Here is a 15,295-nt window from a genome sequence, read left to right as displayed (position 1 = left end):
ATAGAAAGGTTACAAAACTAGCGAAAATAAAAACATATTAAAATAATTAAATTAAAGTAGAAAAATACATATAATAAGTGCATACTATCTTTCTTAATCATCTATTGTGTATTACAATAGTTGTAAGTGTGAGAGGGATAACTATTACAATAGTTATATTTTTAATAGAATATGAGTACTATGGATAGTTTAATTAATTTTACTAAATGTGAAAGAGTATTTATTTTTTTGATATTGACAACTTTTTGGAGGGTACCTATGTTACTAGGGTGGTGGAAGGGTACTGATGAAATTAATCACAATTTTTTTAGATCATGCTTATAGTGTGCTGACGCAATAAATGGAATAATATTTTTATTATTGATGATATAATAATAATTAAGATGTCTTATAATTTATATTTTATATTTATTTTTATACTATACATAAAATGGTATAGAAAATTTTATAGTACCAAGCAGAATAAAAAAGAAATAAAAGTATATTCCTTATATACAACTATAATTAATTTACTAAAAAATATCGAAAATAAGAACAAAAGTTATAATCAATTTATTAAAAAATAGATTGTTACCCATCTATAACTAATCCTATTAACAGTTATTATTTATAAATATTTTAAATTAAAACGAATGATTATGACCAATCTGTTAAAAAATAGCATTCCTATTTATTTATTTTATATTATCTATACTATAAATAAAATCATATAGAAAGTTTTATAATAACAGATGGAATAAAAAATCTTATAAAAGCGTATAGAAGATGATTCATTACGAACGATTATAATTAATTTATAAAAAAAATATTTGAAATAAGAATGAACCCAGCTATAAATTCAATCCTGCCAATGGTAATATCAATTCCATAAAAATTATCTTAAATAAAAATAAACGGTTATAATAAATTTTTTAGGAAAAATAATATTCCTATCATCTATAAATTCAATCCTACCATTATAATTCTACCAATGATTATATCAATTCAATAAAAATTATTTTAAATAAAAACGAACAGTTATGATAAATCTCTTAAAAAATAGCATTCTTATCCCCTATTTTACATAAAAATTAAAATTTGAGTTTAAATCGTAAATTAAATTTAAATTTATAAATTTTAGATATCAGATTTGAATTAACAATTAAAATATTTAGTTACAATAGATCAAAATTAAATTTTAAATTTTAAAGTAAATATTAATTAAATTCTAATATTTTTAGTTTAAACAATATATTTAAATTTTATATTTATTTGAATTGAAAAAATATATAAAAATATTTAACATATATATATATATAATAATATTATAAAATATTGTAAATATTTTTTTAAAAAATATAATATATAAATTTATAAAATATAATTTTTATTATAGACTTTTATATAAATATAATATATAAAAATTTATATTATTTTTAAAATAAATTAAAAAAATTATTATATGTATTTGCATGTACACTCAACTAAATTGAATTCCGCTATTCGACTACTACATTTTCGTGAGAAAAGTTAATTCATTGTGTGAGGACGAGATGTGTAATTTAACCTTTTCCTTTCATTAAACCCCGATCCCCTTTTCGCCTCTTCGCCCTCTCTCTTCCGATCTCCCTCTCTCACCGTGAGGTCCTCTCTCTCTATCTTTGAGGTATTCGAATGAATCCCTTCTTTAAAGAGTGTTTTGGAACTAGATTACCCAATTTCTTTTTTTTTTTTTTTATAATCTAAGTTCGTCTAGTTTATTGTCGTTTTTAATCTGACTTCGTCTAGGGTTTTGTTTGTGTTTTAACACGACAATCTGGGTTTATCTAGGTTCGCTTCCTGTTCAGATTTTCTATTTCCATTTTTTTTTTTTTTAAAGAAAAGTTTCTGGAATCGAACCGCTTTTACCCCTTCTCTTCTTTCCCTTTCCAATTGCATGTAAAATCTATAAAAGTGTTACCCGATGTGGGGATCTTCATCTTCTTATTTGTAATTCAACAAACAGCAAAACATTAGTCGTGTCCAGGTGTGAGTGGTTTGCCGTTCTAATATTTTTTCTTTAGGTGTTACTCTTTTCTAACCCTGTTTTCTTGAAATTGCTTTCTTTTTTTGCGTTTTTAAAATCGAAGCATCAATTATTTTGATTTGCTCCTCTTACGAAGGCAGGATTTGTAGTTTATTTGCTAATTTTACCATCTATATGAGTTTGTGATCCAACTACCTAACCATTCACTCTAATGGCTTTGATATTGGCTCTTTTTGCTCTTTTCGAAGCATGAGTGCATCGGGCCTATCTCTGAAGATGTATTTAATTCTATATTATTATATTGGGATTTATTTATTTATTTATCCCTCTCGGAATATATTGGGTGCATGTTATAGAAGACTCTCCATTGTATCTTGAATAGTTCGCAATTGTTCAATCTTGGACTTCTCTGGACTAAAAGTTCGTCGTACCAATGAATAAAACGGGTAGCGTGCTATCTTCTCCAAAAAAAAAAAAAGAAAAAGAAAAAGAAGTTAATTAATCATATTGTTGCACTTTAATTATTTGATCAATTTTTCTGTTTTTTTCCACTTAAAATAGAATGGATGATGTTAGACTCTCACATCTTTTCCTTCGTGTCTTTTCTTACATTTTCTTTCTTCTTTTTGGTTTTTTTTTGGGGCCCTTTCAACAGAATGCAAGGCCGGTTTTCCAGAGAAGTTTCAGCACCAAGATAAACGGGTTGGCTGGTTTGCTGTTCGGTTTGGAACTGGAACTGGTATACTGGTTTTTCAAATAACTGATTCTGTACTGAAATATATATATTCGCCGACCTGACCTAAATCGATTTGCTAACACAAATCAGAGTTTACATTTAATATATATATTTTTTCCTATTCTTTCTCAATATCTTGTAATCTGTTTTCTTCTTGCTCCAAACAGTTTTATGTTTGTTCTGATTATTTTTTGTTGGTCAAGCAATTTGGAGTCGTACGCTTGATCTGATCTATGTTTTCTTTGGCATTTGTATACATAGTGCGCCAGACATAGGGTACTGTCATTTTTGGGCCTACGATAGTTATTTTTTGTTGAAAAGAATTTAGATGTTTCTCAACTTTTATTTGACATGTTTGTGATTAGTTTCATTTTCTAACCTAATTTTTATGGTCTGCTTTTGTCGTACACCTGATGCAAGTCAGATGTGTTGAATCATATTTTCCTCTTTAGGGTTCTTACATTCGACTTTATCTTCTTTATGTCCTATCCGGCTGCTGCAAATTCTAGAATTATAGAGATTGCAGATCTTGTCTACCTATTGTTTGATTCCACTAGTTAATGCAATTTTAAGAAATAATTCTCAAAGATTTTGGAGTATTTTTCAACAAGTTTTTAGAAATAAAAAGACCCCGAGTACTTTTCATTCGAATTCTATTAATTTCCTTATACTATGTGTCTATTGGATTTCTTTTTCTCCTCGGAGTCTCGATTTTCGATCTACCGAAACAAACAATTATTTTCCATCTCAGCAGCAGCATGAATACCTTTGCCAATGGACTCACCGGCAAGGCCGTCTCTTGGGCAACAGAAATGGTGAGGCGTGGGAGGTTTGAGCTATTGATCAAAAAGTTCAAACGCACGTATGCGGATGCTGCGGAGAAGGAGCGGCGATTTGCAATCTTTTGCAAAAATGTGGACTTTATAAACAAGTGCCGTGCAGAGAAGCGAATGGTTAAGGGACCACGTTCCCGGGTTGGGCTAAACAAGTTTTTCGACATGACACATGAGGACATAGTTGGAAATTATTGCCGGAGGGTAGTGAGAAGCAGTGCAAATGAGGTCCGGGCAAATGAGGTGAGCAAGCTGACCCGCGTTCTCTTTCTCTCAACAGTGCAGTGTTTTTTCAATTTCTAACTTTTTTTTTTTTCCATCAGCTTGGCAAATCGACACGGTTTCCATCAGTAGAGGTGGGTGCTACTAGCGGGCAAGAGATCCAGAAGAAGAAACTCTGTCTGCTATGCAGGCAGCCACTCCAAAATATTGGTCCGGATGGTGCTGTTGCTGTTGAGTAGATTTTAGTCTTGCGGGTCTCTCTGGAGGTTTCCGCTATTCCACTGATGTTCTACTTTACTTGTGTCTTAACTTATGATGGAACTTGTAGTATGTAGGAGGCCGTATAAGCGTATGTTATAACTTATGCTGAAGTCTGTCCAAGGACTCATTTACTCGTGATTTTTGCTTTTTTCTAATGCATCTTCTAGTTTTATATCTAAATTTGGCTTCATATATATCTAAATTTGGCTTCATATAGTACAAATAATTTGTTTGGCTGTGTGCAGCTAGGAAATAATTTTTTAAATTTTATCTTTTTATATATATGATGATAAAATTAACTTGAATGTAAAAAAACAAAAAAAAAATTTTGTTTATTTTTTAGGAGGTAAGTTTATATTTTATTTAAGGTTATTTTTTTCATAAACTATGGTAAATTTGGGCTTAGCTTCAATTGAATTTTCTTTGGCAGTCTTTACTGTAGCAGTTGAAGTTAAAATAGATTAAATCAAATACTAAATTAGTATTTGTATGCGGTTATAACTGATGTGCAATTGTAATTACATGCAACCAAAAGGTCCCACAACCAAAAGGTTCCAAAATGTGTGATAGTCTGATGTTTTGAATCTTTTAAGTCGGTTGTGGTAGCAAAACTCATAATCTTCAAAGGATCGGTTTATAATAAAATTTTGCAATTTTTATAATCTTCAATAATAATTGTGCGAATTAAGTGTAGGAGGAATTATAAAATTTTTAATTTTTCAATTACTATGAACGAAATTTGTGTGTTTTTTTTAATATCTATGAATTTTAGATAATGTGATTCAAATGCCTCAGGTAAGGTACATAAACAGTGAAATACTGTTTTGTTTTATTGTTTTATTTTTATCCCTTTGGTGGGCAAATTGCCTGCTCGGCCCTCCAGATTGCCGTAGCGGGTCTACAAATGTAGACACTAGACACACCTATATTTATAATTTTACGAGAGATGTAAGAATATAATTTATTAGATATATTTGTGCTCTTTAAATATTTTATATTGCGCATATTAAATTAAATTTAAATTTTGAAGTGCTAGTCATCTAACATAACGTAAGGTGTAGGAACTCATTTCTGATGTAGCAACTTATGAGGGTTGATGTAGCAAAAGTCCAAGCATATTTCTAAAATAATTTAAAATTTTAACTTGAACAATTTTAAAAATCAAATTATTTTTAATAAAATAAATTTATATTCTTTATGTATAATTTTAAATTATAAAATTGATAAAACTTTACGAAATATGACTTAATTATAGCTCATTTTTTTTGTTTTCCAAGAACACTTTCTTAACTTTATTTTCTACAATCATTTTCATCAATTAAATTATAAATTTGTTAAATTAATTAATTTTTTGTGGAAGTTGCTACTTTAAATCACAGTTTATCATCAAAAAGTAGAATAATACTACTACTTTATCCAAAAGTGCAAATATGTGACACTTATTATTATGAAGCCCTTCAAAAAGATAGCTAATAATTTTTTTTAATTTACTTATCTCCAATTAATATTTTGATATATTATATTAATTAAATAAAATATTATTAATTTAAAATTATTTAGTTAATTTTATTTTTTTTATTTCAATCTAACCACTGAAACAATACGTAATTGCGAGAACAACCCAATTTTATTGTCCTAATAAAAATTTACTTTAATTCCTATTTATACCTAAATTTTTATATATTTTTTAAATAAATAGTTCTTACTTATATCTGAATCAAATTAAGGCTTAGTGAATGCCAAATACAATAATAGACTAATAGCAATTGGCAAAATATTGATTTAAAAAAAAAAAATCTTTTATTCCCATTCTAATCTATAGGTGATAGGTCCGGTCCAATTACCACAGGTATCAATTTCAGGGGCGTATTCAGTTTGGACACTTCCCATTCTAACTGTTTATTTTAACTATTTTTTTATAACGATCGTTCCTGAAGAAATTTTATTTTAATTTTTAATCCTTGAAATTAAATTATTCTAGGTAATTTACTCAAAATATTTAATTAAATTTAATAATTCTGTTTATTATTAGCATCTAATCAATTTTATTTTTAAAAAACATATTGAAAATCATTCAAAACTTTAATTGAGAAAATTATTAATAAATTTGATTAGCTTTCATTCAATTTAACTAAAATTACTTAGTTTATAATATCAAATTTAAAATTTAACAAGCTTCCTATTAAAAGTAGTAAAAGTGAGAAGGCTATTTAAATAGACCTATCGTGGAGGGTTTTCATCTACTTTTAGGGTCCGTTTAGTTCAACGTAAAATTGTAAAAAATAATTTTTTTGTGAAAAAAATTTTCAGTGATTTTTTTTTTTACATTTTATAGTATTTGATTTATAGGAAATTATTTTTCATTATCATTTATTTGGTTGAAAGGAAAAAAAAAATCTACATTTATTTGGTTCGATGGAAAAGTAACAAATGAAAAAATTTTAAAATTAATGACACCAATGGTCCCTAACCTTTACACTATTTTTCAATTTGGTCCTCAACATTTTTTTTTTTCAATCAAGTCCCTAATCTCTTGATTTTATTTCAATTAAGTACTAGTTGTTAGGTAGTTATTAAAATTGACGAAAAATACTACGTCAGCATCATATCAGTGCCATGGAGGCGCTATGTCAGCACTACGGAGACGTCGTGTCAGCGGATTACAAAAAAAAAAAAGGTTGGGACCAAATTAAAAAACGATGCAAATGTTGAAGACCAATGGTGTAATTAACCCATTAAATTTATAAATTCAAAAAAAAAATTTAATTTAAGATTTAAATTTTAAATTTAAATTTTGATTTTGGATTCAAATTTAAATTAAAATTCAAATTCCCATTTTGTATTTAATTTTAAATTTTTAATTTTAAATTCAAATTCACATTTGGAATTCTAAATTCTAATTTAATTTCAAACATCAATTTGAAATTTCAAATTCAAAATGTGAATTTGAATTCGAAGTTTAAATTCAAATTTAGAATTGAAATCAAATCTTAAATTCAAATTTAAATTTTGAATTCAAATTTAAAATTTAAAATCAAAATTTTGAATATGATTTTAAATTTAAATTCAGATTTTAAATTTAAATTTCGGTTTCAAAACTTTCATTTTAAATGTAAATTGAAATATCAAAATCAAAATCAAAATTTTAAGTTTGAATTTAAAATTTAGATTCAAGTATAAATTTAAATTTAAAATTTGATTTTCAATTCAAAATTTTAATTCAGCTTTAAATTCAAATTCAAAATTCTAATTTCTTGTTAGTTTAAACTTTTAATTTTAATCTTATTTTTGAATTTAAATTTAAAATTTTGAATTTTTATTTTTATGGACTAACATAAAAAACGTGCAAAATTTAGGGACCTAAGATGACATACAAAAGATTGCCAAATAGACGCTGACGTGGCGATTATGTTAATTTAACAGTTTTTTTAACGATTGGAACATAATTGTAATAAAATTAAGAGATTAGGGACTCAATTGTAAAAAAAGAAAAGAAAAGAAAAAGTTGGAACTCAGGTGAAAATTGGTGCGAAGGTTGGGAACTACCGGTGTAATTAACCTAAATTTTATGCAGTTTAAGTTTTCATTTCTTGTCGAAAATAAGTAAAAGAAAATAAAAACTTTAATTTTCTCCAAATTCATAAAAAGTAATTTTACGTTGAGCCAAATAAGCAAAAATAAATTTTTTTACATTTGAAAATAATTATTAGGTTAGTTTTACGCCGAACTAGGCATTAGCAGGAAAATAGTGCCGGCAATCTAGGAGGGAAATTTGGGCCGGTCCTTTACGGGTTGGGTTTCGCTGTGCAGGGCTGGGCCGTAAAAGCTTTCTTAATAAGAGACCAAAAAAGGGGCAAAATCACGCACGAATCTTGAAGCACGGATTAAATAGCGACTGGGGAAGCACCAGAGCCGTGGAGATAGAGAGAGAGAGAGAGAGAGAGAGAGAGTGTGTGTGTGTGTGTGCGCGCGTGCGTTGATCATGGTGCGGAAGGCGAAGGTGGAGTTCGACGAGCAGGCGCCGGACGGGTTCGACCCGGCGAATCCGTACGGGGACCCGGTGGCGATGCTGGAGATGCGGGAGCACCTGGTGCGGGAGAAGTGGATCCAGATCGAGACGGCCAAGATCCTCCGCGACCGCCTCCGCTGGTGCTACCGCATCGAGGGCGTCAACCACATCCAGAAGTGCCGCCACCTCGCCCGCCAGTACCTCGACGCCACCCGCGGCGTCGGCTGGGGCAAGGACTCCCGCCCCCCCGAACTCCACGGTCCCCATCTCCTCATCCATCCCCTTCCCTTCCCTTCATCTTCTAGGGTTTGTTTGCGTGTTTTTGATCTGTTCCTGTTGACACGTTCCAGGGCCCAAAAAGGATCTTGATGATTGATTAGTTCTTCCTCCCTTCTCAAGAAGAATAAGGAGGAGAACAAGTCAATTAAGCTGCGGTGAGGTGAGACCCCTTTCCTCTTCTTATTTAGTGCTGATGCTGCGCTGAACTTCTTTGCTATGTCCATTTTCTCGTCTAATTCGGTGGTGTACATCTCTTGATTCCAATTGGTGCTAATGCAGTTATTAGTGTTATTCGAATTACGTGCATGTTCTGTAACTTCTGTTTCTGCGTGATAGATTTTGAATCACAACCTATCTTTCTGATCACCATAATCACACGCCCCAAAATGTCGGTTCCTTATTTTATCATCTGAACTAAACTAATATATACATTGATATCGATGCCTTTCGTAATTTCTGACTGGTTGCCAGGGCATTTCTGAACAAAATCTTCATTTATCTTTGACACTGCACATCAAATTCCTTTTTCTTTTTTTTCTTTTTTTTTTTTTGTTTCTCCTTCAGTATTTGGTCCATTAAGATACTGTTTAGTTGGGAAGTGATAGTGGATTGTGAGAAGTATACTCAACGTCTCTTACTCTGATTATATGCCGTTAGGATTTGTAGAATTTACATCCAACATGGCTCTACCCAATTGTCCCTTATGCAGTGGTGCCGTAGGGCGGTAATTCCATGGAGTAAGATGGAATAATGATATCCCCATTGGCAGCGCATTATTCTGCTCTATCCTGGCTAAACCCCAGTGAAGTACAGTGGAGGAGATAACACGTCATACTATAATACCCATCAAGGATTATTTACCCCCTTCGTTGGGATGGAATCATAGGAATCCCCAAACACTGCCTAAAGTCCTTAAATCAACCCCTTCTTCCGCATCCTCTTGATCTTCTAAGGGCTCACTCTACACAAATTTATCCTATATTTATGTCAAAAATCCCTGATCTCTCTTAAAATCTAACTTACGTATTTAAATTTCATTGCCTTGTGAACTCTAGCTCATCCTGAGATGTCATTTCTGTAACAAAACTTGTTTTTGTTCACTGAGGTCCTGTTTGGATGTTGGGAATGATATACTTTGATAATTAGGGCCTGAGGTCCTAATTATGATTTTCAAGATGGCATATTTCACCTTTGAGGTGATTTATTTCCTTGGATTTTGGGATATTCAATCTTCTTACACTTCTTTAGCCAATTTTCTTTATTCTTCCCGACAACAAACTGATAAATGGACCTTCAGTAACGAAGGGACATTTGTGAAATGCGGCATAAAAACAGGTCTGATAGTGGAGTACTAAAAAATTTCAGTTTTACGCAACTGGTGTCAATTTACCAAGATGACATCAGGTAGTTTACTTGAAAATGTAGGCTTAAGCATGGTTGTTTAGTAGAGGATTTTTGTAGAATAATAGGTTGTGTCTTGTAATCATCTGGTATTTCTCGTCAAGGCCATCTATTATCATGACTGTTCCATTACCATTTTACCATCTGTTTTTTGAAGCATTTAAGAGTACCTTTAGAGCCTTAGATTTTGAAAATCAGTTGATGAAGAAGTTCTAGAGCGCTAATCAGATGGAGTGGAAATGATTGGAGGATCAAATTCAAAATTAACGACCATGAATTGCCATATGATCTGTTGTAGAATCAGAGCTAGATGTCTGCACATTCTAAGGTGAGAAAGATGGTGTGTATAATAGAGAAAACATAAAACTGGCTTATATCGCAAATACTAAAATTATAGATATTTTCTCCTACAAAAAAAGGAAAAAGAAATTAAATTGGCATGGGGAACAAAGTCTGTTGGATGTGAGAAAAGAGAAAAGTAATCTGCGCTCCCGAATTGAGTCTGTTAATCACTTAACTAGATAGATAAATAAGGTATTGAAATATCGGCACCATGACTTCGACATTAACAATAGAAAACAGTCTATGCTAATGTGTGAATTATAACTCCTATATGACTGTTCTTCAATTTTCTTTTTCTTTTTTTTTGTCTTTCACTGAGTAGCTGCTTAAATAGAGAGAAAAGAACCTATGGTTCGTAGGGGTGAATCTGCTTTGTTCCAAATTTGATAAAAGTAATTATGAAAATGTACATGATTTTAAGAATAATACTTGTGTGGTTCTTCTTTGCAGGCGGTCAGGGTAAATGAGGGCAGTGCCAACCACTTGTTTAAATGGTTTTTTGTCTCTTAAACTTACTTCCCGGCACGCGGTGCCTGTTTTCAGAAGTCCATTACTTGTTGAACTTCATAATAATGGATAACGGAGAAGTTTGCATTGCTTCCTCCTTTCTGTTTTCTTTTGTTGTCAAAAGAACAAAATATTTATTACCGTTTGCTTTGCACAGCATCTGATCTCATATTTTGTCGGTTCTACTTCTCATTTCAAATGGTGATCTCCAATATAGTAAGTCGAGCATCAATGGCTAGCACGGAACTGCGTGTGTTTGCTTCGGAGTGAAAATAAAAAGGTTCTTCATTGGCCTAGTAATGTACTTGAACTGGGAAGGTTGCACAGTCCACAGCCTTGGTACTATTGCTCCATAAGCATACTATATATGCATATCCTCAAAATGGTCCTCGCAGAATAATATCTTTTTGATGATTTTTAGTATTTTAATTGTGGGTAATTACTAATTAGAAATTAGTTTTTCTTTTTATGGTTGACTATCTGTCAAGTTTGGAATGCAGAGGGGTCTAAATCAACAACTTTTGGAGGAACTTTTTCACTCTTTTATAGATGAGGCATCCATTCAAACCACTTCTGATCACGTCTAAAGATTTTAATTTGAACTCATTACTTAATCAGGGCTGCTGCTTCTTTCTCTTTTATTATCTTGTGGTAAGAAAATAAACTTTTATTAGAAGTTATGGAGGATGATGTATGGCTTAGCGGGTGCAGGAGAAAATAGAACGTTTGAATACCATAGTCAAATGGATAGATATTATTCTCGCCTAGTAATGGTGAGCTAAAACTGTTTTCTTACAGCTCCTGATGAGTCAGTCCTTTTTAGTACCAGCTCTTCAACTGTAGAGGAAACGGAAAACAAAAAAAGAAAAGAAAAGAAAAGAAAATTATTAGAACCCACCTTGTTGTTTTTCATATTCTTTGTTCGTTCGTCCTTATTGTACGTGCATTAAAATCCCTCACTATCAACTAGTTAATTAACGAACTAGTTATTAATTAAATTAATTTCTGGGTCCATGCGGCGGTGGCGCAGTCACCGCACTTGGCGACAAAGGGGTGGGCGAGGAGCTCGGCCGCCGTGGCCCTCCTCCTCCACTCCCTCTCCAGGCACCTGCCGACGAAGCTCCTCAGCTCCGGCGACGCCTCCCCCTCGGGGACCTGCAGCTGCGGGCCCCCGCCCAGGCACACCGCCCACGTTATCCCGGGTCCCGCGAGGGGCAACCGCCCCACGAGGCACTCCAGCAGCACCACCCCGAGGGCCCACACGTCCCCGGCGAATCCCCCGGCCTCCCCTTGGAATCCCTCCGAGTCGAGCCGCTCCGGGCTCATGTACGCGCGCGTGCCCTCCTCGCACGCCGCCTCCTCCGACGTCGCCAATCGGCTGGCCCCGAAGTCGGCGATCTTGACCTCCCCCTGCCGGCTTATGAGGAGGTTGGAGGGCTTGACGTCGCCGTGCACGACGCCGGCGGCGTGGAGGTGGAGGAGCGCCCGGAGCACGCACTTGGCCACCCACGCGATGAGCTCTTCGGAGAGCCTTCCTCGGGCGCGAAGGACGTCGAGGAGGGAGCCGCCGGGCATGTACTCCAGCACGAGGCAGCAGAGGCCGGCGACGTCGAGCACGCCGTGGCAGCGGACGACGTGGGGGCAGTCCTCCACGCGGGCGAGGACGTCGGCCTCATGATTGGTACTGCTGTTGCTGTTGCTGTGGAGGACTTTGAGGGCGAAGAGGGAGGAGGTGGGGAGGTGGCGGACTAAATAGACGGTGCCGCCGCTGCCGTGGCCGAGGACGGAGAGCTTCTCCAGGTCGGAGAGGCTGAACAGCTGGGGCGAGGAAGGGTAGGCTGCGGCCATGGAGGGCGTGGGCAAGCAGAGCTTTTCAAGCAGCGCTTGCTTTACGTGCATTCTTCGCTCGCTCACCATGGGCACACCCCGACACACACTCCCGCCCCTCCCTCTCTCAAATTCTGACTAAAAGGTTCAGGCCGCCGGGGTATAGTATATGTAATGTGAAACAGTGATTATCGACATGCATGGGAATTGGGAAGAGAAGATGAGCAATTTTTAAAGGAGGATCATGAGGGGGATGGATGCATGGATATGTATGCAGGGGGAGGGCGGGAGATGCGGGGAGAGACGGGTGGCGAAACGGGCGAGGGAGATCCGATTGCGCAGCTCCCGTTGCTGACGTCATCGGCAGATCTTGGATGGCAGCGACTCGCGTCGTTAACTCTGTTGCTGCGTACGCGGGGAGGAACCCTGTTAACCCCTCTCCATTCACGCCACAAAATCGTACCCCAAAAGGTATTGTTACNAGCTCCCGTTGCTGACGTCATCGGCAGATCTTGGATGGCAGCGACTCGCGTCGTTAACTCTGTTGCTGCGTACGCGGGGAGGAACCCTGTTAACCCCTCTCCATTCACGCCACAAAATCGTACCCCAAAAGGTATTGTTACTGCTGGTAATTAAGTAACTCACAATTGGTGCACTCGATATCGCATTTGCAAAACTTCTACCTCTAACATATCAAACATAATATTACATAGAAAAAAAAACGTATTTTACGGGGCACATGGCAGTACCCGCAGATTGTAATTTAATGCATGTGATTAACCTTACTTAACAAAGAGTTTCACTGCTCACACATCATGCACGGCACAAGTAGAAGGTATACGTGCAAATATAGACGACAGCTTCTGGGACAAAGATGCAAATATCAATTTCACTTACACATAAAAATAGTAGCAATGAAAAGGTGGAGAAGTAAAATGCAATTCTCAGGCACGATATATCAGTATGTAAATTGGTTGTTTTTTTTCCAGTTTCAAATTTGACTTTAATTTTGGGTGTAATAAATTAAATGCCACATTAAACAGTTAAGCCAACTAATTTTATTTTCGAACTTCTCATTGAATTTAAATATTAAAATCTTGCGAATCAGTTTGGCCTGTTATATGGACTGGTTGCATTAGATAAAGCCAAACGAACCTGTTTCTTACATTTAAAATTGTCAATGGGAAAGTCTGATGTAATTATCATTACCTGACCAAACTGAAATTTGCTTTCAATTTGGAACAAATAATTTGTACACTCTCTCGTTCACGCCCAAATATATTATTGTTCTGAGGTAATAATTTACAGTTTCTACACTAGTTACTTCGCATTGAATGCTGAAACCACAGCACATAAGGTAGCCTGCAGATTAATTCATTCCTCTTCACCACATAAATCTTATCTTTCTTGAACCGTTGACACTACCACAACAACTTAAAAGTCATTTACATAGATACTTCACACGTACACGGAATACACACCAAAGCTAAACTCAAGTCTTAGTAGATCCTAAATACATGAAACAAAGTAGCAAGATAATAAAGTTGATTACCTCAGTCGATCATGATGGGGCTGTCGGAGCTCCGACCATCTTCGATGTTCCTAACCAGAGATGGAATTTCCCCTTTGAGAACTCTAACTCCAAAGTTCAAGTTCTCATTGTCCATCAGCTCGAACACGCACCCATCTCCAATCTCTAGATTGTTCTCAATGGCAAACCTCTTCCATCCAGTCTCGAATCGCTTCAAGTAACGGTCCCCGCAGTATCTCACCTCCCATGTCTTGTTCTTGCAAGAAAGGGTGAGCCATACCGGGCTAGGTGGAAGTAATTCACGGAATTCCTTCGGAACCACCTATACAGAAGAAATCCCATGATATATGCTTCGGAGACTACATGGTAAAAAAAAAAAAAAGAAAAAAGAAAAAACTAAATTATTTGCACCTTCACTCATTTTGTTTTTTTAACACTGAAAAGCCTATGCAATTGAATAGGGTACCATACGGCAGATTTTTTGCAATCTACAATCCTGCAGGTTCATGTTTAGCAACGAAAAATAAAAATTTTGTGGTAGCTTCCTTTTTTTGCTTCTTCGTTTTCTTTGAAGACGAAGCTTCTTAGCATCAAGCTGGGATGCATCGCATGCTAATCAATAAAAGTCCATCTGCTAGTGCATTCCAATCTCATAGCCAGTAAGACTTAGGATGTGAAATGGATAAATTTTACATTTACAGAATTCATAGAAAGAATACAACAAATAATGGAAGCTAACACCAAAGGAACTTAAATGAGGAACTTACTTTTTTCTTGATATACTTGTTCACACTTTCTGTTTATTACTGCTATAGTACATCTGTTTAATTAGTTTCAGTAGTCAATTTTCTTTGCTTATTATCTTTTTCTTTTTGAAAAATTCTTTGCTAATTATCTTATTTATTCAGATTACACAGTACAGTTGTTCAGCTTGATATATTATTCAGGCTAATTACCTAACTCCTTTTCTTTTGCGGTTAACAGCTTTAGTCGCATGCTTTCAATTTTCTTTGGTTTCCTCTTTTTTCTTTTCTTTTTTTTTTCTTTTTTTTTCTCTTTTTACTAATCAAAGATATAACTTCCAATTCTACTTCAGATCATTTTTTCTTAACCTTTATTTGTGAATGATCTCTCCATATTCTTTCTTTTCGTCAGACAAAGTTGGAAACAACACATTGTTCCCTTCTTTTCCCACCAACTATTAGCATCTATGAATGCTTTTGCTCCAAGTTGTAGCAATTTGAGTAGATTCTACACTAGAACAGTAAGCCTTCCCAAAGAACTTTAATAGCAATCAAGCAACACACACACACACACACACACACACACACACACACACACA

The 15,295-nt window shown here is 34.7% G+C and overlaps 4 protein-coding genes across 5 annotated transcripts; 2 read left to right on the top strand and 2 right to left on the bottom strand.

Annotated features, from left to right (window-relative positions):
- Nucleotides 3,402-4,174, top strand: LOC109708097. 2 transcript variants are annotated; one of them, XM_020229696.1, is made up of 2 exons: nt 3,402-3,802; nt 3,898-4,174. In XM_020229696.1, exons 1-2 carry the CDS (start codon nt 3,500-3,502, stop codon nt 4,033-4,035), a joined length of 441 nt encoding a protein of 146 aa, XP_020085285.1. In that variant the 5' UTR covers nt 3,402-3,499; the 3' UTR covers nt 4,036-4,174. The 2 variants fall into 2 exon arrangements, with proteins under 2 accessions (XP_020085285.1, XP_020085284.1); XM_020229695.1 differs by having other exon boundaries at nt 3,417-3,817; nt 3,898-4,132.
- On the top strand, nt 7,968-10,891 carry LOC109708099 (NADH dehydrogenase [ubiquinone] 1 beta subcomplex subunit 10-B-like). Its single transcript, XM_020229697.1, has 3 exons — nt 7,968-8,325; nt 8,417-8,505; nt 10,539-10,891. The coding sequence occupies exons 1-2, from the start codon at nt 8,040-8,042 to the stop codon at nt 8,440-8,442; spliced, it is 312 nt and encodes a 103-aa protein (XP_020085286.1). The 5' UTR covers nt 7,968-8,039; the 3' UTR covers nt 8,443-8,505; nt 10,539-10,891.
- Nucleotides 11,306-12,884, bottom strand: LOC109708094 (mitogen-activated protein kinase kinase 10-like). The gene has a single exon (XM_020229692.1). It carries the CDS (start codon nt 12,510-12,512, stop codon nt 11,589-11,591), a length of 924 nt encoding a protein of 307 aa, XP_020085281.1. The 5' UTR covers nt 12,513-12,884; the 3' UTR covers nt 11,306-11,588.
- On the bottom strand, nt 13,976-14,461 carry LOC109707872 (B3 domain-containing protein Os04g0386900-like). Its single transcript, XM_020229398.1, has 2 exons — nt 14,420-14,461; nt 13,976-14,275 (listed from the first exon to the last, which is right to left on the bottom strand). Exons 1-2 carry the CDS (start codon nt 14,459-14,461, stop codon nt 13,976-13,978), a joined length of 342 nt encoding a protein of 113 aa, XP_020084987.1.

This window comes from Ananas comosus, linkage group 3, assembly GCF_001540865.1.
Source record: "Ananas comosus cultivar F153 linkage group 3, ASM154086v1, whole genome shotgun sequence".
Classification (NCBI taxonomy): Eukaryota; Viridiplantae; Streptophyta; class Magnoliopsida; order Poales; family Bromeliaceae; genus Ananas; species Ananas comosus.
The sequence above is the reverse complement of the archived record's forward strand: the minus strand, read 5'-3'. Positions and strand labels throughout refer to the sequence as shown.